This window comes from Pelecanus crispus, chromosome 14, assembly GCF_030463565.1.
Source record: "Pelecanus crispus isolate bPelCri1 chromosome 14, bPelCri1.pri, whole genome shotgun sequence".
Lineage (NCBI taxonomy): Eukaryota > Metazoa > Chordata > Aves > Pelecaniformes > Pelecanidae > Pelecanus > Pelecanus crispus.
Window position 1 is genome coordinate 18,084,871 of NC_134656.1, and position 19,750 is coordinate 18,104,620.

At 47.2% G+C, this 19,750-nt stretch overlaps 1 protein-coding gene across 3 annotated transcripts in view; it reads right to left on the reverse strand.

Moving 5' to 3' along the window:
* Positions 1-5,470: 5,470 nt before the first annotated feature.
* The window catches only part of RALGAPB (Ral GTPase activating protein non-catalytic subunit beta), a 62,182-nt gene continuing 47,902 nt past the window's right edge, over positions 5,471-19,750 (reverse strand). For all 3 annotated transcript variants that reach the window (XM_075720945.1, XM_075720947.1, XM_075720944.1), the window contains exons 24-30: positions 17,590-17,755; positions 14,630-14,752; positions 13,745-13,881; positions 12,843-12,951; positions 10,460-10,538; positions 9,748-9,896; positions 5,471-8,055 (exon numbers count right to left, since the gene is read on the reverse strand). In XM_075720945.1, the coding sequence (XP_075577060.1) occupies positions 7,862-8,055; positions 9,748-9,896; positions 10,460-10,538; positions 12,843-12,951; positions 13,745-13,881; positions 14,630-14,752; positions 17,590-17,755 (957 nt within the window). In that variant the 3' untranslated portion in view covers positions 5,471-7,861. The remainder of the gene's footprint in view (positions 8,056-9,747; positions 9,897-10,459; positions 10,539-12,842; positions 12,952-13,744; positions 13,882-14,629; positions 14,753-17,589; positions 17,756-19,750) is intronic.

A 19,750-nucleotide genomic window follows, 5' to 3' on the forward strand; every position in this document is an offset into this window, starting at 1 on the left:
TGTCGGGGGGGCAGCACCCCTGCCCTGCCCGCTCCCCCCCGGGAGCCCCCGACCTTCGGCAGGAGCCCTCGGTGCTCCCAGCTCTCCTGCCGTCTCCAACACCCTCCCGCCTGCTGGCCATTAAAATAAATCGACAAAATAAACCTAATTTGGACCTTAACTATATTTTCTTAATCTGCAAGGAAGAGTCCTGCAGTCAATAAGCAGCAGAGTCCCCAAGGGCTCTTGCTGCCGAGGAAGAATCGAGCCATCGCTATGCTAACAAGTGTATTAGCTAATGAAAACAGTGTTTAAAATAATCACAATATTTCTTTATTTGCATGTAAAGATGACATAATAAAAGATAATTAGCAGCATGTGAAGCAGTTCTACTACTCAATTTTCCCGGTTTAGCTAATTAATTATCTTAGTAAAATGCATCATTATGGCTAATTTTAGAAAATCTAGCAGCTGCAAGGTCATAGTGGGAACAATTTCAATTTGTAATTGGAAGAAACATGAAAGTGAGTCAGATAATCTTTTATTAGATAATAATAATAATGAATCACACGGGCACATATATTAAGTACTTTAAGAGGCAGAAAATGCACTGAATCATTTAATAATGTCATCGAGTGCGCTTCCATCACGGGCTGTTGGGGGAGCGTGGGGGCACTGGGCCCTTGTCCCTGCCTTGAAGGGACACGGGGACGCCGCTGTGGGGGCTGCAGCCGCGGCGGGGCTGCTCTGGGCCCCCCGGGCCCCCAGCCCGTGGGTGGCCGGGCGGGGCTGTGCCGGCGGCGGGGGCTGCCCCGGGCCCCTCGCCTCGCGCGCCGGAGCACCCCGGGGCTCGCGGGGCCGGGGCGGTGGGACGCCCCGGCACGAGGGGAGGGAGAGCGCTGACGGCTAAGGGCTCCTGGCGGGGCTGCTGCTGGGGGTGCTGGAGGGGGGCACGGTGGCGGGGGGGCCTGCGCTGGGGGGTCAAAGCCCAGCACGGGGCCGGGGCCGAGACAAGGTGGGGAGGGAGCACAGGAGCCCTGCGCCAGCGCCCCTCAGGCCCACGTGCTGGGCCCATTCCCCGGCCCCCCGGGACCCCCCTGCTGCTGCGGGGGCTCCGTCCTGCGGCGGTGGAGCGGTTTTGCCACCCAAAAGCAGCAGCCTGTTCCCCCGAGCTGGCAAAGGTGGTGCTGCCGACGCACCGCGGGTCCTCCCGTCCCGGCCGCGGCCCTGCTGCCAGGATGAACTGGCCCATCTCCGCTCTTCCCAGCAAAACCTGGTGTGAGCCCCAGCGCCATGGTGCATCGCCTCTTCCCCTCCCGTCTGGGTTAAGGCAGAGCTGGGCCCCGTGTGCGGGGCAGGTGCGTTTGACGCAGCGCGTATAATAAAGCAGAAAATGTCACTGCTCTCACAGGAAGCAGAAAGCAGGATTAAACCTCGTGTGTGCCCAGGTGAGTCTCCACCCAGCTCCCCTCGGCCACTGCCATGCCTCAGGCGCTGCCCGCGGCCTCTGGAGCAGCGCTGGGAATGAGGGGTTTCCGCCAAAGCCACATGCAAAGCCACACCGTCGCCCCAGCCGAAAGCCAGGGCTGAGCCCCCCGGGATGCTCCCGGTTGCCACGGCAACACACTGCCCTCCCCCACGCTGCTGGTGATGGGGCCCGTTGTCACGGCGATGACCCAGCCCACAGCGTGGCCCGCGGACACCCCGGTGTCGCTGGCACAGCCCCGGCACATCCCGGCAGCACCCGTGCGGCCCAGGGACGCCCACGGCACCTGCGCTGCCGGGGACGCCCCGTCGGCACCCAGCGCCAGAGCGGGAGCGCTGCCGCGGCTCAGCCCCGCTCCACCTTCAGTCCCTTACCCCCTCCTGACAGACGCATGTTCACTGCCAGCAGACAAGTAATATTTTCTCAGCTTAAAGCAGTAACTAAATTGCATTTTACCCTGGAAAATTATTTGTAATGCAATTTGGCTCCATTCGTGGTCAGAACTAGCCATGCTGCAGCGAGAAAAACGGGTGTATTGGGTGTCAGCGTGCAGCGTTTCTCCTGCTTTCACTCGGCAAGTTTATAGGAATTGCACTGATGAAGAGGATGGCGGAGGGCGATGGGGACAAGATGTCTCCTCTGCATCTCCCATGGCAAAGCTCCCGAGCCCCTCCACTTGCCCGGGCTGGACAGGACACGGGGTGCAGGAGGGCTGCAGGGTGCTGCCGGCTGCTGCGCACCCCAGGGAGCAGCTCCCCTCAATTAACAGCGAACTGGAAATTAATTCTGATTTCTGGCTGTGGTGGGCGGCCAGACTGGCTGTCCCTGGGCTGCTCCGCGCCGCGGCCGCTCCTGCCTCCATCCCTGCATTCGTTGCTCCTGTTTTTACAGCAACCGCCTGCGTGGTGCCTCCAAAATGACGCCCTGGCACGCTACAGCAGTTTCACGACCATGTTTACTGCCTCGGCATCAAATACCTTTGGTGCATGGGAGGAGCTTTAATAAAAAAATGGCCACCCAGAGAGCTGCTTGGTGCTGCTCCCAGCCCGGCTCTCGCGCCCTGAGGAAGCCGGGCGGCAGCGGGGCTGCTGGAGTTGCCTTTGAGCTCCTGGGCTTGCTTGAAGCCGGAATCTGGTCACCATCACACCCACACAGCCCCCCCGCACACAAACCCCCTCCCTCTTCCACGGCTCTGCTGCTGAAAAGGCACTTTCGACCCCAGGCCCTCAAGCGAGCTTTCCAAGCCGCTCCGCAGCGGCCGACCCCACCCCGACGCCTCGCCCCCGAAGGGCCCTGGGCTGGGCGGGTGCCCTCAGCCCCCCAGCCCCTGCCGGGAGCTCCCCTGGGCGCCCCGAGCCGTCCCTCGGCCGAGGAGCCGGGGCTGCCATCCCACTGCCGCCAGCAGCGCGGGGCCGGCCGCGGGCAGAGCTGCCGGCAGCTCCCAGCGGGAGGTTGGGAAGCTGCTGCACCTCGGGGTCACTGCAGCCTGCTGGAGGTTCCCGCAATGGTCGGTGCAGCGGTTTTGTTCCAGCCCTCAGGTACGTCGACGTGCGGACAGCTCGCACCAGGCCGGCGTCCCGACGGCGGCAGCATCTCCTCTTGAGAGCTGCCGTGAAGGTGAAGGTCCATGGTCAAGGCAGGGCGACCGCCGCCTGCGGCCTCAGCAGCGAAGCACCAGGACACACGGACAGGGTCCCGCCGGACCAAACACCGCGGCCCTGACGCAGGGAACCCGCAGCGAGGGCTTGTCACCTCCCTGGGGAGCGGGGAGATGGGCTGTGGGTGGTCTGGCCCGTTGCTCCGAGGCCGGGGGGCACCGACAAACCCCACCCTCTGCCGCGGCTTTCCTGAAGCTTTCCCAATTGCCCAGAGCTCTCCGGGTGCGTCGCCTCTGCAGGACACAGGACCCTCCCGCACCGCCGCCCAGCTCTTCTCCTCATCCAAACAACCGAGAAGTCAAATTCTTTATCCTCAACCCGCACAGAAATAAGAGCCGTCTCTAACGCCCGCAGGGCTCTGCGCCGCATTTTAACCACGCGGCGACTCGCAGGGAGTCAGCAGAGCCGGCTGCGCGGCAAGGGGACCTACGCCTGAGATCGGAAGCAGCGCATTGAGCAACCGGAGAACGTTTGCATTGCAGGAGCATCGGGTCTCCCTTGAAAAGCTGTGTTTCCATGTTTTCATTCCCCACACCGTCGAGATGCAACGTGATTTCCTTAAATACAAGCTGGTGCACTGTTACCATAGCTGCTGCGTAGCAGAGGGTGCACAATTTTACTACATCCATCTGCTATTTCCTTGAGAAACATCTCCATTGGCTGATAATTTCAAGCAAAAGCATTGGAAAATATTTAAAAAAAAAAAAAACCCAACAACTGCAAAGTTACTAGATAAGAATCTTTAAAATTTATTGGACTAATTGTGTTACATTCAGTATTTGATGTGTTTCTCCTGGACAAAGAATTGGCATAAATACAAACAAGCCTTTGTGTGCCTTCCCGAAACAAATAAGAGATAAAGTACTAGAGACAAGAGAACATAGTTCACATCTTCATATTTACATTTTGCCTTTACTTTACAACTTAGCGCCAGGAATATTTACAGAAAAATACAATAAGAACAAAAAGATCGTGTCTTGGCAACATACAGAAGTTCATACAAATTGTATATGATTTGAAGCACATGATATCTGGCATTCTCATTTCTAATTGCTCCTGCTAAAATCCATGTGGAAAAGGTCTGTGTTTGCCTTCAAAGACATCGCTCAATTACGCAACCATTAAATCACATCAAATTTGACTGTTAGGTTGAAATTTAGTTCTCTCCATCTTTCTGGGCATGCAGAACCTCACAGAAAAGAAACGCGGTCACCTATGGAGAGCCCAGCACATACAGCGCGTCGCGCAGCGAGGGGCTGCTCTTCCCTACGGCCGCGCGCACACGCTGCTACCCCCAGAGACACCTTAACTTCCACAGGCACCGGCCTTCCCCGCTCCTGTTTGCTGTAGGGTTGTAACGCCTTTTTTAAAAGTACCTCTAAGAAAAATGCTTTTCTTTTAAAAGAGAGTCAGTATTAAGGTACTAAAATTGCTGTAATTTCGACACTGCGTTTAACAAGGTGACAATGGTCCCCCCTCTTTCTACAGTTAAAAGGATGCCGTCATTTAAAGCAGAATTATGAACCCAAACAGAAAGGTCTTATGAAAAGAGAAAGTCTCAGTTTAGTTGTTCTGCAACATTTGCAACTCAGCTTTTGCAGCGCTACGTTACCTGCACGTCCAGACTAACGTCACGCTACGCGCAAAGCAAGCGGTCAATACTTCTCACCTCCGATGAACAGGAACGCAAACCCAAGCCACGCAAGTTGTCAAGTTGAAAACTCAATACAGCAGTTTGCTGATGAAAAAAACAAGTTGGGATTCTTGACTAACACGTTCTTGCAATCACCACTGAAATAAATCCCATTTTTTCTAACCCTTTTGGGGAAAAAAGCTCAAGGCTGCACCCTGAGCTAGCTGCAGCCATTGGAGTTTGGCCACCGACTTCAACAGGACAAGGATTTCATTCTGAAATTAGTGTTTTACATTTTATTATGAGGTCGGAGACCTCTCGGTGCTCAGGAGAGGGAGGGATGCTCTTGCAGACACCTTCCACTGGCGCAGGTCTGCTGCTGCGACTGGCATCCAAACCAAGTGGGATAGCAACACATTTCTGCAATCGCAACATTTTTATACTAAACTGTGACTTTCTTGAAGGTTCACCTTTCCAGGCAGCAAAACCCACCACTTATGGCCAGGCCATACCACTAGTGTGTGAGACGTTAACCAGCTGGCTTTACAAATCAAATGAAGCACGTTATAAAAGCCTACTCCCCCGGCGACGGGATCAGCAGCAACGATGTGCGCAAAAGTTATCTTCTTTCAAGACTTCGGAAAAGTTGCATTGCTTTCAGGGTTGTTACTGCTCAAGCGGGTGCCATACCCATGTTGTAAGTGAACGTGGAAACAGACCCAAGGCTATTCTCCAGCCAAGCACAGGCCTTTGAAAAAGTACATCTTCAGGCAGCCCATTTGGCTACCTTGGACTTTGCGGAAAATATCCGGGGTTTCCCCAAATGCACGGATCTTTACATTACTGACTGTACCCGAATGCCTGAAAGAAGTATCTTTTGCAGCTCATTACTATATAAACCAATGACTTTGCATACTAACATACTTAGCTATGGTACGTGGGTTTTGTTGTTACGTTACTGAAGATGTGCAGACATTTGATTGCTCAGTATGTTTATTTGTTACACATGCATTGGTCATGCCTTTTAAATCAGTGGACTAAAGTGTGTTTGGCCATTAATTAGATCCAATAGGTACATACAGAATGTGGGTAAATTTAGTGTCCGTGCATTAAATTGATACTGGCAAGAGTTTGGCAGAGGAATGAAGCTGCCCAAGTTCCCCTTGGCAGCTTTGCCCATACGCCCAAACGCTGCCTTGCAGCTCCTCCTGCCATTTGCAACCTGGGCATCACGCAAGCGTGGGCCAGCCATCATGCTTACTTCCACAGTAGTTTTCTTTGTGTGGTTCCATTTTTCCACTTGTGATTCATCTGGATCAAAATCCAGAGCTCCTGAGTTGAGGCTGGGGTGCTTGACCCCTGCAACAAGCACGTCACCTAAAACCCCCCTGGCTGACATCCTGAAAATCCTTTCACATGTATTTTTAGGGGCCTGTGTTTCCATTTACTCTCTGTGAAAAACCACATGAAAAGACAGGAGCAGGGTGTGTCCTTGGCAGGTAAGTTGTAATGAAACAAGACTGTTTCAGGTCAGAACTGTTGCAAAAAGTAACTCTGAAATACCAAAATTAAATGACTGACAGGTATTACTGCAATGCATATTAAAAAGCTAATAAAACCACTTTTGGAATAAGGTGAGGAGCTCCCCAAATTCCTGCTCACGCTCATGCTCTTACATTACCTGCTTACTGGAAGGAAAAGGGCACGCGCTGCTGCTGGTGATCACAAACTGCATCTGCCCGGGAGCGCCAGCGATGATTCATTACTGCAACACAAGTTAAGATTGCGCTGGGAGCCCGAACGCGCTCCCAAGGCTGCCAGCACCCACTGCAGCTTTTATATTCCCAATATTAAATTTGCAGTTGTAAACATCTTTTCCCAGCACATCCTTCGAGTCCTGAACACTTGAAATCCACGGTCTGAAAGCAAAAACTTCTGACCTAGGTGAAAGGGAACCACCGCTGCTGAGCATGAGAGAGCACAGTAGATTCAAAACAATTTTAAGTTATAACTCCAAAGGAGCTTTCATGGAATGGCAAGTTAATGGGGAAAAAGAAGAATTCTTGAATTTTCTTTTCGAGTTGTTTTAGTCTGTTTAACAGGAGCTTCTGAAAAGTGTTGTAGAAGCTGCGAAAACTGCTTATGCTATAAATATCAGGCAGGAGGCAGCCCCAGAATCTCAGATTTCAATCCAATGGAAGGAAAGCAAGTGATGTTTATGCTTTTTATGGAAACAGTGAGTAGGTGATACAGACACTTCAAAATAAATTAAGTAAGAAAAAAATTTAAAAAAAAAAAGATCAAGCTACTAAAATTAAATGTGACATTTTGCAACAGACCTGAAAGTCATAACCTTGTTTTTATATAACCAAGAGCTCTTATCTAGTAACAACTTATGTTGGAAAGTCAGGTAATTTCAGGTGGTGTTTGCTGTCAGCATGACAGAAATCTGGTATGTAGATGGACTCACTCCCAGCCACGGAGGGAACTGTAAAATACAGCATCTTGGCTATGAATTTCATGACCTGATGTTTCCAAGCAATGTTCCTCCTCTTGCTTTTGGTACACAAATTGGTTACGAGCAGTGAAGGATCTTCCGTTGAGCTCTGAAGGGGGGCTGAAAACGTCTTGTAAGTTCTTTCAGGGACAGTTAATGCTCTGAAACAGATTCCCTCCTCAAAGGAGAGATCCTGCTCCCTTCTCTAACACATGGGTGTAGCGAGATGTCTGAAGGCAGGTTTGTTTGTATTTGTTTTCCATCCTTATATGCAGACATGGCTTTGTTTTGATTGTTTTCCTCTCACAGAATGAGAAACTTACAGTTCCTAATTAGTCTGGAATAGATGATTGGGTGAAGAGATTAAGTTGCTAGCATCCAGGAAGACTGGAATTAAGTAATCTTTTGAGGGTAGGTGAATTAAGTCAATACCCTAACTGCAATGTTTTGGATTCATTTCTCATTCCTCCCACATGGTATCTGCTGACTTGTGCTCGAATACGATTTCCTGAATTCCGGAGGGCTGAGGAAATTTGTTGTTGTTATTTAACTGTTTTCATTACTGTAGCCACCAAGCTCTGATCTAATTGTCCTGGAAGGATAACGGTCTAGGGGTTGCAGTTCTTGAGCCCAACCTCCTGGAAAAGCGAGGTATAAAATTCTGGCTCCAGCTGCCTGTTCCGGTATTTATTGACAATGTCTGCTATTTTCTGTTTTCGGCGGACATGTGGGGGGTTGTATGAATCACTTTCCAGCCTCTTTCTCCGACAAATATTTATTACCGTCTGCCTCACTAAAAAACCTGGAAAAGAAACAACATTTGAATAAAGTTTAAACAAATTCAAGTCTGTGCCCCTTCGCTGGCTTCGCAACTGAAGACAACTTTGGGTTCTGTCCTGTCTAGAAACCCAGGGGAGATGTTCAGCACCACCAAGTCAAGAACTTTTCTCAATGAGTAGTTGATAACAGATAACCATGGTCCCCAGCCTGTAAGGACATTTTACGGTGAAAAATGATTAAGAAAGGGACTAAGTCAGTGGTACCCTAAACTGGCTGGAGGGGGAAGAAGATTTCTCTGCTTTGCTGGATCCAAGCAACTGCCCACAACAGCAGCCTCAGGACCAAAAGGAGAAAGAATCCAGGGCACGAGGACGTGCGGAGCCCAGGCGGGGCTGAGGTCGCAGCGGGTAATGCCAGGGCATTCTTCAGGATGCAAAAAGCACCCATCAGTACTTGGCTGCAGAGCCTCCCCCTCGGAACAGGGCATGAGGAAAGACTTGATGGGCTGTGGCTGGAAACAGGTTTCTCTACCCCTCGCTGCTTTGCCACCGTTGTTACCTCTCTAACTCATACTGCTGTACACGGCAGGGACGGGAAGCCTGGGAACCAAAGCAGTAACATTTGGTCAAAGCTGGCGGTGGACTTTATCCTATTTTATTCTGAAATGAAATTCATGTGGCTCTAATAAAGTAAGTGTCCCTTAACCCCCCCGCTGTTTCACAAGCGCTTTCTTACAGGCAGGAACAGTGTCTTCCTTACTTAGAGGACTCAATTCCTGACTGCACGCAAGCCACATCTGCTAAACTTAGAACTGATACAAATTTCATTATATTAATAGTCCTGATGCGGCTGAAAAACCAGCCCAACTCTAGGAAAACAAACCTGTATCTTTTTCAGTAGAAGCCATTGTCATCAGCTGACTTCGAGTGTCATTTAAAGGCCCAGCCTGGCTTCAATTTCTCTATCCCTGAATTAAGCATGCAAAAAACAGAACCTGGAAGTCACCCCCAACAGACCCCTACAATGCTAGTTTTATGGTTATGTACAAGTATCCTAATGTTTGTTTATTCATTTCACTCCGTCCTGTGAATTGCTCCCACTGGAGTGAGATTTCCAGTTACTGAAGCTACAGTAGCAGAGATGCCGAGACAGATCCACTAATCCATCCAGGAAAAGGCAGACAGCACGCATGGACCCCCTGTTAACGCATGCCTGCGTAGTAGGTTAAGTATTTTTACACACATTAGAAGATCCTGAATTGCTGTGGCTTTTAATTGCTATCCGGCTTCTAAAACAGAAGGAACAAACGCAGCATGCCAGCACAGTCCAAAAATGCAGCAGTACCCTCTGGCAGTCAACTAACACCAGCACCTTGGCTCTCATTGCTAAACGTTAGGGTCGCATTTCTGATGTCTCTTACCTAAATAAGAGGCATTTACCTTTTCCTTCCACCATTACTAGCTCCAACCCTTCTCTTCTCTCCCACCACAATTGCAGGGGAGCCCTGGATGCCGTCAGCCAAGTGCTGACCAGCTGCTCCCTCTGCTGTTCCTGCTACCACTGCTGCTGCAAAAAGCCTGGGGGTTTTTGGTTCTGCCATGCCCGATACTTTTTCCAGTGAAAGATTCCAGACCATGTATTTTGCAGATATATTATTAAAAACAAACAAACAAAAAAATCAAAACACGAGTGCTCCTAAGAATCTTTAGCTTACCAAGAGCTCTCCTACTGACTATCATTCCATCCACCAATGGGATAACCATATTGAATTTCCCAGTTGCTCCTTGTAGTTTTATCCTGAATAAGCCAGTGTTTAAAGGATGGATGAATATCACAGGAACTTCCTTCTCAGGAATGCTAGATCTTAAGGGAAAAACCACAACTGTTAAATCAGTTTAATAGCACTGTTTCAATTAATCTGTAAGTGAAAAATGACCACTTTAAGTGTTAAAAAAAAAGTTAAAAAATGTCCTGTGGCTAAACCAGCGAGACTCCTGTGTGCATCCTCTGGACTTCAGAAGGGTTATATCAACTGTACTGTTTCTATGATCTTCTGTCACCACAGAATTTGAAAGTCCTCCAGACAGGGCTTTAAGCCTCACAACATGTATGCAGCATTAACCGCCTCACAAGGGAGTAAATCAGGAGGAAGGCTAATCACAGACTCAAGATGAAAAACTACATATGTTCTGTTCCTTAATTTATGTTTAAACTGCAGTCATATGAAAAACTCTTGCATTTTTTCAACCAAAAAAAAATCCACTGAGGAAACTCATCTGTCCTTTTTAATGTGACTACCTAGAGTTTTCCAGGTTGCCTTTGAAAGATGAAGAATGCAAATAATCTGTCATGACTTCTTCTAAAGTGCAGCCTAAACTGTTGTCTGCAAGAATCAAGAAAAATAATTAAAATAAAAGCAGTCTTACCTTAGGGAAGTGCTACTGTTGGCTGTAGTTTCCACACCAGTGCTAGTCTCAGATACCAGATCAGGGAGGGGAAAGTTTTCTGTAAGAAGAGGATGCACTGAATAAAGTTTATCTACTCCAGTTTTTGGGTTTGTTGTTGTTGTTGTTTTTTGTGCAAAGATAGATTATTTATCATCAGTCAAAACCATGCAGTCCTCAAGCACTTATACCATGGATACACTTGTACTGCTAGTGATGCAAAGTCTTTGTTTTTAAGCTTAAGAATTCATGGAGTATACAGATAGACCTCAGCCATCCTGCGCTCAACGGATTAGGTAACACATGTCCCAGACCCTCAACTGTCTCGGTCCCAAAGGTCAAAATCTCTAGAGGAACAGTGAAAGCAGGAAGGAGGTGAGGTACTTCAATCACAAAAAGAGCTTTCAAATTGTCATTCAGCAGCATCTCCATCTATCCACAAGTAATCACCCTCAAGAACAGTGCTGGGAATTCCCAGTGATACCTGCGCTCACATCTACAGTTCCCTTGAGCCCTGCTCCAACAAACATGGTATCATTCCTCAAATCCAAGCTCCGTAGATCCTCACCATAACCTACAACTCTGCTGCCATGTACTTGGTAACAAGTGACTGGGTAAGGAAGGTGCAGGAGGAGGAAGTAAGAACTCGGATCCCTGGAAGGGGATGTGGCACTTCCCATTACCTTTTTTAGGAGCAGGAACCGAGAGAGACGTTGTGAGTCACTCAGAAAAGTACAGTTCAGACAGCAGGACAGTGCCGAGGCCTCTTCCAGCAGAAAGAGTACAAGGCCCAAAAACGCCTTTTGCCACCAGAGCTGGGATGCTAAGAGCACACGAAAGCTGAAGCTAGCAGAGGGAGAGCACGGAGGACCATGGAAGTACTTTGAGATGGAGCAAGGGGGAGGGCAGGCAGTTGGCACAGCGGCGATAGCCTAGACTACAAAGTGACAGCTTTTCCACTGTCCAGACTCAAAGATGTACCAGAAGCATAAGGAAAAAACCAAGAACATAAGGAGCATAAGGCAGAGCCTCTGGGCCAGGAGCCACTTTCAAGAGCCGCCGCAGCCCCCCCCCCCCCCAATCCAACTGCCACGTTACTGAGGCTCACAAACTCATTACTTCAGCTTCAGGCCCAGAGCTTTGGGAGATTCCTACGGCTGCTGAAAGAAGCAGCCAAGCAGAAACATGCATGTATAGCACAGTTGCCGCCTCTGCAGTGAGCTGGCTTTAGCTGCAACCCAAGAAAGAAGAGGGTCAGGGACACCAGTTTGGGAACCGAAGTGGCTGAGGGACTCTTGGAGCTAGGGGAACACCCTCTGGGCCAAAGTCTGGATAAGGAAATGATGCTGCAGAACTTGATGTCTGCCTCCTGATCCCAGTAAAGCTCTGAGGGATGTGCTATGGACAAGGTGATCTCCTTGAGAATTTACCCCTACACTTTACAGGAAGCTTCCTCTTGATCACTCCCATCCTCTTGGTTGCTTTCCTCTGTGAGGAGCTAAGGGATTAATTAAGGTTCACCCTTACTGCCAGACTGGGAACCAGGATTAGAAATCAAAGACAGAATAAAGTATCGGTTACTGGCCAGCGTTACAGACTGCTGGGCTAGGCGAGTACAGAGAGGCTCTTGCACAGCGCTGAAGCCAGGCCACGGCTTAGAACCAGAACACAAGAAGCTCTTGGGGACAAAGGACTCCTCAAGCCTAGCATCCAGCTGCCCACCATTGTCCACGCCATGGCTGTAACAGGATGGGCAAAGCTGGGTCTCTCCCAGGTCAGCCAGTACCCAGAGTCAGAGAGGAAACACCAAACTAAGAAACATTAAGTTGTATGAGGAGCAGGACCCTGCCTGAACAAAGGTGCAGAAAGAAAACGGGACTGCATAGCATGAAACGGGCACCCCGAGCACAGGATAAATGAGCCTTCCTGCAAGAGAGAACACAGCAGAAAGTTTCAAAGGTACTATCAAACCAAGAAGGATGATGATGCTTTCAGCACAGAAGCAGCAGCTGTCAGAAGTCATTTTTTTTAAAGGAAGAACAACAGATCCACTCTGAGGAGACAGCAGCTGAGAGGAATTCAAAAAACAGGGGTGCACACTTGCCTTGTGTGTTAAGCTTAAGAATGGCATGATGGCATTTCACATGTACTGCCAGAGCTAAAATAATCTCCAGACCTACATGCCACTGATTCGTGTACACCCCATGGACCACCACTCAAATATCAAAGAACTGTTTTAGAATCTTGAAAGTGTTGGCTATGGACATTAATAAGGATTTAGCATTTTATAGAGGAATGCAACAGAGTTGTTCCTCTCATTCCTGCCCTGTTGTTACTTTAGCAAACAATAAAAACGTCTACGCACCTATATCATCATAACGTTCCACCCAGACCACGTACACTTTGGTTTCAGGTCCCATCGGTGGAATGGTCCGGCCCTGAGGCACCCTCTTGGATCTAGAAGTAGGACTGAGCTGTTTTGAACACATGGGAAGAGTAGCATTTGCAAACATCATGAGTCTAGTAATGCATCCAACAAGCATTTCCAAAGTTGCTCCTTAGTCTTCTCAGGTACGACCTCTGCCAACTATTGAGATGGGGCAGCTGTGGTCATCAAACTACCCACTGAGAAACAGTAATCTAGGTCTCCACAATATCTATATTCAACGTACATGAATATATTCTATCTTAAAAAACTCGTTCAAATTTTTCTTCATGTTCTCAAAGACCTTAAATCAGTAACTACATATACATTTGGAAGTGAATTCTATACAAGAAATAAGCAGTTGTAAATCCTTTGCTAACTGTTACAGCAGTTCATGGTTTTCTGCTTTGCTACCATACAAAAGCAACTTCACATCTGATACTTCAGACACAACTGACACATACTATTTTAAACTGGGTAGGTATGAGAAGTGTTCATGTCTATCCATCCTAAGTTTCCAAGCATGGATTCGAGTCTGAATTACTTTGTAAATACTGCATATACTTTTTCCTGCATGCATTTCAAGATTTCAGTATGCAGAGTATTACCACTTAGAATGTTTAAGCTTTATATTTAATGTAATCTGGCAATCTCCTACTGCAGGTGCAAATTCTGGCAGGACCAAAGCAGATATTAAAGATTAATAGCTAGGAGCGAGTACCTCCAAATGCTAGGAAACCAAACTATACACTATCAAAAAATGCTGTAGCAATGCCAGTGTGCTTCTTGCAAGGGGGGGGGGGGGGGAAGCAGCGCCATTTTTCAATGCAATTTTGCCTTACCCGCTGGGAGGGATTAAGATTGTCTGTATGATTGGGGAAGAGTTCAAGTGTCAGAGATTGCTGCTTCAATATTCCTGGCAGCAGATCCATGTTGGAGTCACTTTCTTGGTCAGAGACATTGCTTTCCAGTGAATCAGCTGTAAGCCAGAAGAAGAAAGGTGGGGTTTGTCTTGTCTTCTGTCAAAAAACTTAAGCTGTCATCATATGTAAGGTTTCGAAACTAAAACAGGTTGTAAAGTTTTTGAAACTAAACATACACAGATTTATGGTCAAGTCAATATAGCACTCAAAAGCAGGAAGAGGATTCAGCAGTGGACAACTGCCAGTTATTCCAGAAACAGGCTGCAATTAAAACACTCCCTATGGATTTAGAATCCCCCCGTTTGTTTCCTATGGAATACAGTCTCCTCCTTCCTATGGCTATCATTCCCTCACAGCCCTTTTATTCCAGGGAACTTTTGCACACTGGTTTTAGCATGCAAAAGATGTCGTGAAAGCTGTTGCTCACCTACACAGCAGTTGTGCACATGCTCCTCCATGTGCTGCAGGAGCACATCATCACGATGGGAGAGAAAAAAACCCGCATCACCAGCTGATGGTGAACCATACGTTCAACCTAATGCACACAGGGTACCAGCAATACTGCTGTGCAAACCTGGATGTATATTGTGGCTTAAACTGAGAAAAAGGGGCACAGAAGAGATACCACCTTAGGAAGAAGTCTAAGGATTAGGATGTTGTAATTTAAACGTCAGTAGCTTTCTGACAAGGATCTTGCTAGACACACTACTAGTTAGCTTAGTTAGGTCCTGCTTCTGAAAAAGCTCTCCAACAAAAAAAATGTTGTTTTGGTTTTTGTAAACAGCATATACAAAGTGATCTTACTTAGGGACTCCACTGGTGATGGGACAACAAAAGCTATTTCTGTCAGGGCATCCGCATAATACAGCACCTTCTTCTGCCCATTGAAGATACTTGCCCCAACATCTTCTGAAATAATTAGATCATCTGAAATGGACATAAAAGCAAAGTTTAGTCACAAGGAAGCTCCACCTCTTTATACATTGCCTCAGGAGAAGACCTTCAAACACAAGGTGCAATCGATGAGAAGAAATCATGCACAGTCAAATCTCGTGGCTAACCACCATTCTCAGATAAACTTTTTTGTTCTCTTGAAGGAAATGGCATTTTGGGTTGGGAGAGGATTTATTTTGAACATATTTCCACTGTACTGCCCCCATTTCCCTAAGCACGTTTGCCATAAGAGTTCATCTAGTAGCTATTTCTAACCATTCCCTCTAACAGACATCATTCAGTTAGTCATTAAATTTCCAAAGGATTCTAACATTTATAACTTCAGTCTGACACTATTCTAAAATTTAAGCCAGTTTCTTCAGACTCTCCTCTATGTCTTTTCTTCTGCCAAGGAGTTAGAAAAAGGCTCTCGAATCAAACCGAATGCAAGGAAGCTCCGCATCCTCAGCCCCCATTTATTCCCTCGTACATCAGGCCTTCGCAGCACGGCGAGGAAACAGTTCTTTGTTGGAGCCATGCTGCAAGTAAATTACACCCCACCCCGCCTTCCTTCCCCATACCGCCTCCAGACAGAAGCAAGGACTTTAAGCTGAATTATTTCTCTGATTCAGTTTACAGAAGGGTTCCTGGGATAGCTGCCTCAGCAAAGCCAACGGAGCAGAGAAATTCAGCACGCTGACAGAGAGGCGGCCAGAGGCACGCAGGAGCCTCCGAGCCATGCTTCACCTGAGAAGCGTTCCTGCATCTCCAGCCCATGGCTCTCAGGGAGCAGCACCACAACCCGAACCCAATTGTTTAAAAACTTCTTTACTTTTGGGGCTGTGCAGGGAAATAAAACCAAAGCATATGCCTGAGAATTTATTTTAATCGCATCTCACCGGAAGCTATTCTAGAATCATAGAACCATTTAGATTGGAAAAGACCCTTAAGATCATTGAGTCCAACTGTAAACCTAACACTGCCAACTCCACCACTAAACCATGTCCCTAAGTGCCACCTCCACACCTCTGTTAAATATCTCCAGGGATGGCGACTCAACCGCTTCCCTGGGCTGCCTGCTCCAATGCTTGACAACCCTTTCAGTGAAGAAATTTTTCCTAATACCCAATCCAAACCTCCCCTGGCACAACTTGAGGCTGTTTCTTCTTGTTCTATCACGTGTTACTCAGCAGAAGAGACCAACACTGACCTCACTACAACCCTCAACCTACAACCCTCAACCTACAACCCTCAACCTACAACCCTCAACCTACAACCCTCAACCTACAACCCTCAACCTACAACCCTCAACCTACAACCCTCAACCTACAACCCTCAACCTACAAGCAATCTTCACAAGTTGGTCCAAGTCTACTTTAAATCTACCATTTTATTTTTTTAGCCATTGCTTGCTAAAGGTACGACTCTACTCATGGATTTTTCCAACAGCAGAACCAGATTAGAAGTAGCCCTCCCTCCCTCCTATCCCTGAATGCTTTTTCTGTTTGTTCTTCCCCCAATCTGTTGAATTAATTCAACTACTTGGTGGTCTGTGATCTAATCCAAATGGCTGGGAAAAAAAAAAAAAAATCCAAGTTAAAAAGCCGACATTAAAACAGGTTACCTCACTAATTCAGAGCACTGCCTTCCACACAGCCATACCGACAAAGCCATTCGCAAAGGGAAGAGAGAGGGCTCTGCCTCCAAGTGAAGCACAGTCTGACCCTGTCCTCAACAGAAAATTAAACAAAGCCCTGGCCATTTTGTAACCTCTCCTGACTTGTTCAGAGAAAGCCATGCCTCTGTTCTCCTAACCTCTCCCCAAGATTTCAAACCTTCCATCATTTGTAGTTTTATTCTACAAATGAGTAGAGAAGCCTTTAGCTGGCCACAGTTACAGGCAAAGAGCATTTCCAAGGCACAGCGAAGGGAAAGCAGAGCAAGAGCACTGCTTCAGCAGCTGCAGCAGTAACGGTGTTGCACCTGATTCAAATGCGCGGTCAAAGACTTTGAACAAGCTGGACCAGCCTGTTCAGTGCCTTTGTGCAGCCCGCAGCAGAAGGCTGAGGCTCTGAAGATCACCAAGAAAAGGTCTGGCCCTTGGAGTAGTGACCGTGAACCATACCAAATCCAACCCAGACGCTATGGGAATCCCAGGTAATCAGATTAAGTTGTTCAAGGCAGAAACTAACCCAACCTCCAGTTCACCACCCTGGGATAGCAATCCACCGCCCTGAGGATCATTTTGGTTGACAGAATGGGGAGAGGGTGGTATATGACAAGCCCGGAGGAGGAGTTGCTCTAGCGTAAAAAAGCAGAGTAAATTAAGCAGGACAGAAGAGCTGTGTGTGGGCTCCAACCACCAGGACCTGCAAACAGCAGCCTGTTTTCATTACTTCCTACCAAACATGATTACAAGGCTAACTTATTAGCCACACCTCATTTTAATCTACTTAACAGAACACTAAAAATCGCACGGTATTTCAAGTCTATTTGCCAATATGCAGCACAATCTGTATCCTATTTCACCTGAATACTGGTTTTGGATAATATATTAAAGACTCATCAAGTCTGCTAAAGATATAGGCACAGAGGTATTTCTTGCTGAGGCTACTTCCTCCCAACAACATACAGACTTCAGTTTTGCTCACTTTGACTTGAAGCTTAATCTAATATTTACACATTCCTTTCTAGTAAACATCGGCATTTATCTGGAAAAAAAATGTTCAAGTGCTCAGATAGGTATCCAGGAGCAAGAAATTTTAAATTAATTGTCTCCTGAAGGAGCCCAAACGTTTTAATTTAATATTAAACTATTGACTATGATTTACCTTGTTCAGGTCCCTCTTCATCACTGTAGCTGTTGATTGACCAGCTTGTTGAGACATGGCCAGTCCACCCAGGGTGCTTCCCCACGTCAACAGACCAGCCAAGAGACAGCAAGAACTCCAGGAAGTGTGGCTGAACAGTTCTGGAAGACTCCATGTTCTTCAGGATCTGAAACAAGCAGCAGCACCATGGTAGGTACAGGAAACTCCAGGAAGCAGCTCTCTCCTCCTCACTTTTTTAATTAAAATTTTATCTCACCAACATGGTTTTGCCCAAATACAGCTATTCAGCAAGCCTAGAACCCCAGACTTTCTACACGGACACTACTCCCTGCATCCTCCCATCCTGCCTGGCAATGTCCTATTTGATCAACTTGTCTTTCTGCCATCGTTGCCAGAGCCTGTAACATAGTTAATCAAACTGCTAGAAATGGCAATTTTGGGATTTATCCACTCATCAGGGATAAACCACAGAACTGTTCAGTGCAGAATCTGCATTAGCACCAAATGTAACATGAGAATTTTCTGGACAATTTTCCCTACTAAATTGTGGTGAAATTTTAGGAGGAAAGTATTTTATCACTACTCACTTGTACATGACATACAGCGATTTAGAAGGCAGGCCTCACCGCACATTAAATTAAATTGCAAAACAATTTTCAGCAGAATTGAGCATGCACTTTAATCAAACATCGCAATGTAGTGTTCACTTTAAACCTTAACCCTATTTCTTATGAAGATCTGGGATGCTTCCCCATCCAATGGCAATTTTTATCCCATTGTGACCAAGTGAAAGTTGAGACCTTCACCAAACGGCACGCAGGGAGACATGGATGATTTGTGATTTGGTCTACCAGAACCATTGGGATTTGTGGAACAGACAATGCTGTGCAATGCATCCATGTCTTTGATTTTGGTTTGTGCGGGGGCAATACACTGGGACACAGGCTCCAGCAGAGCAGAAACTGCAAGGACACGGACAGACGCTGGAAGGAAAGCTTCTAGACAGCAGGCTCGTCGTATCCACACGGTCCTGGCACCCCATCCTAATGCCTCGTACAATATTCAGCAGTGACGAGACACACTGCATTGAATTATTACTATTATTCTCATACTGAGCACACTGCAGTCATAGCTATGCATCAGAATGAATCGAGGTAAGTGCAGTTTAGAAGACAATTTCAGAAAATAGGCAAACTCATCCTTTATATAACTATATGGTTTTATATTTGAGCCCATTCAAAGAATTTACAGTAAAGCAAGGACAGTTTCACTACCCTGTATAAATAAATGCCACAAGACCCTTCTCAACTGTAAAAGTCTACCACCACAGAAAAACATTTGGGCCTAATGCAATAACCAGCAGGCTAGATGCCATACTCTGGGCTGTGCAGCGTCAGATAAAACATAGCTGACACCACCCCTTACGAAAGGACAGCGGGTCACCTCTCGGAATAGGATGGGGTCCTGAGCTGCAGTGGCATGAACGCACACACACGGAGCTGGACAAGACCAGGCAGCCAGCCCTGCTCAAAGCAGAAACTGTGTCGCAGTTCGGCTTTGACCACCGTCTCTCTTGCCTGTTAATATTGAAAAGGCAACAGGACAGAAATACGTCACAGGCCTTTTCAGGGATGGGAGCAGTATCAGTATCTCACTCGGCTCAGGTCCATAGAGACGAGTATGCTTTTAACTTGACTGCCACTGCACCTTTGCACAACCTGAAAGGCTTAGGAATCACAGCAAGATGTCCAGGGATTTTGAGGCAGGAGTGCCATCTTTATACTGTGTCTAAATACATCCAGAATCTCCCAAATACAAGATTTTCTTAAATCTACATGGCAAAATCCATGTTAATTGGGTTTCCAAAGGCTGGCAAGTTCTGCAGGACTAAGTAATCTCATCTGTCTAAATCCATAACAGCATATAAACATCATATGGGAAAAAAAGGCATTCTGCTAGGTCAGCAAGAGCACGTTTCAGCTGGAAGGTAAACCTTGTGTATCTTGTTTCATAGCTGACTTCAGAGATGGGAAGACTGTGTACTGGCTACTCTGAACTTCAACTTGAAAACTCAGGAACAGCATGATCCTGCTTTCAAGAATTAGCGTATTCCACGCAGAAGTAGAAGGTGCTACTGTGTTCTGCCAACTGCACATTCACA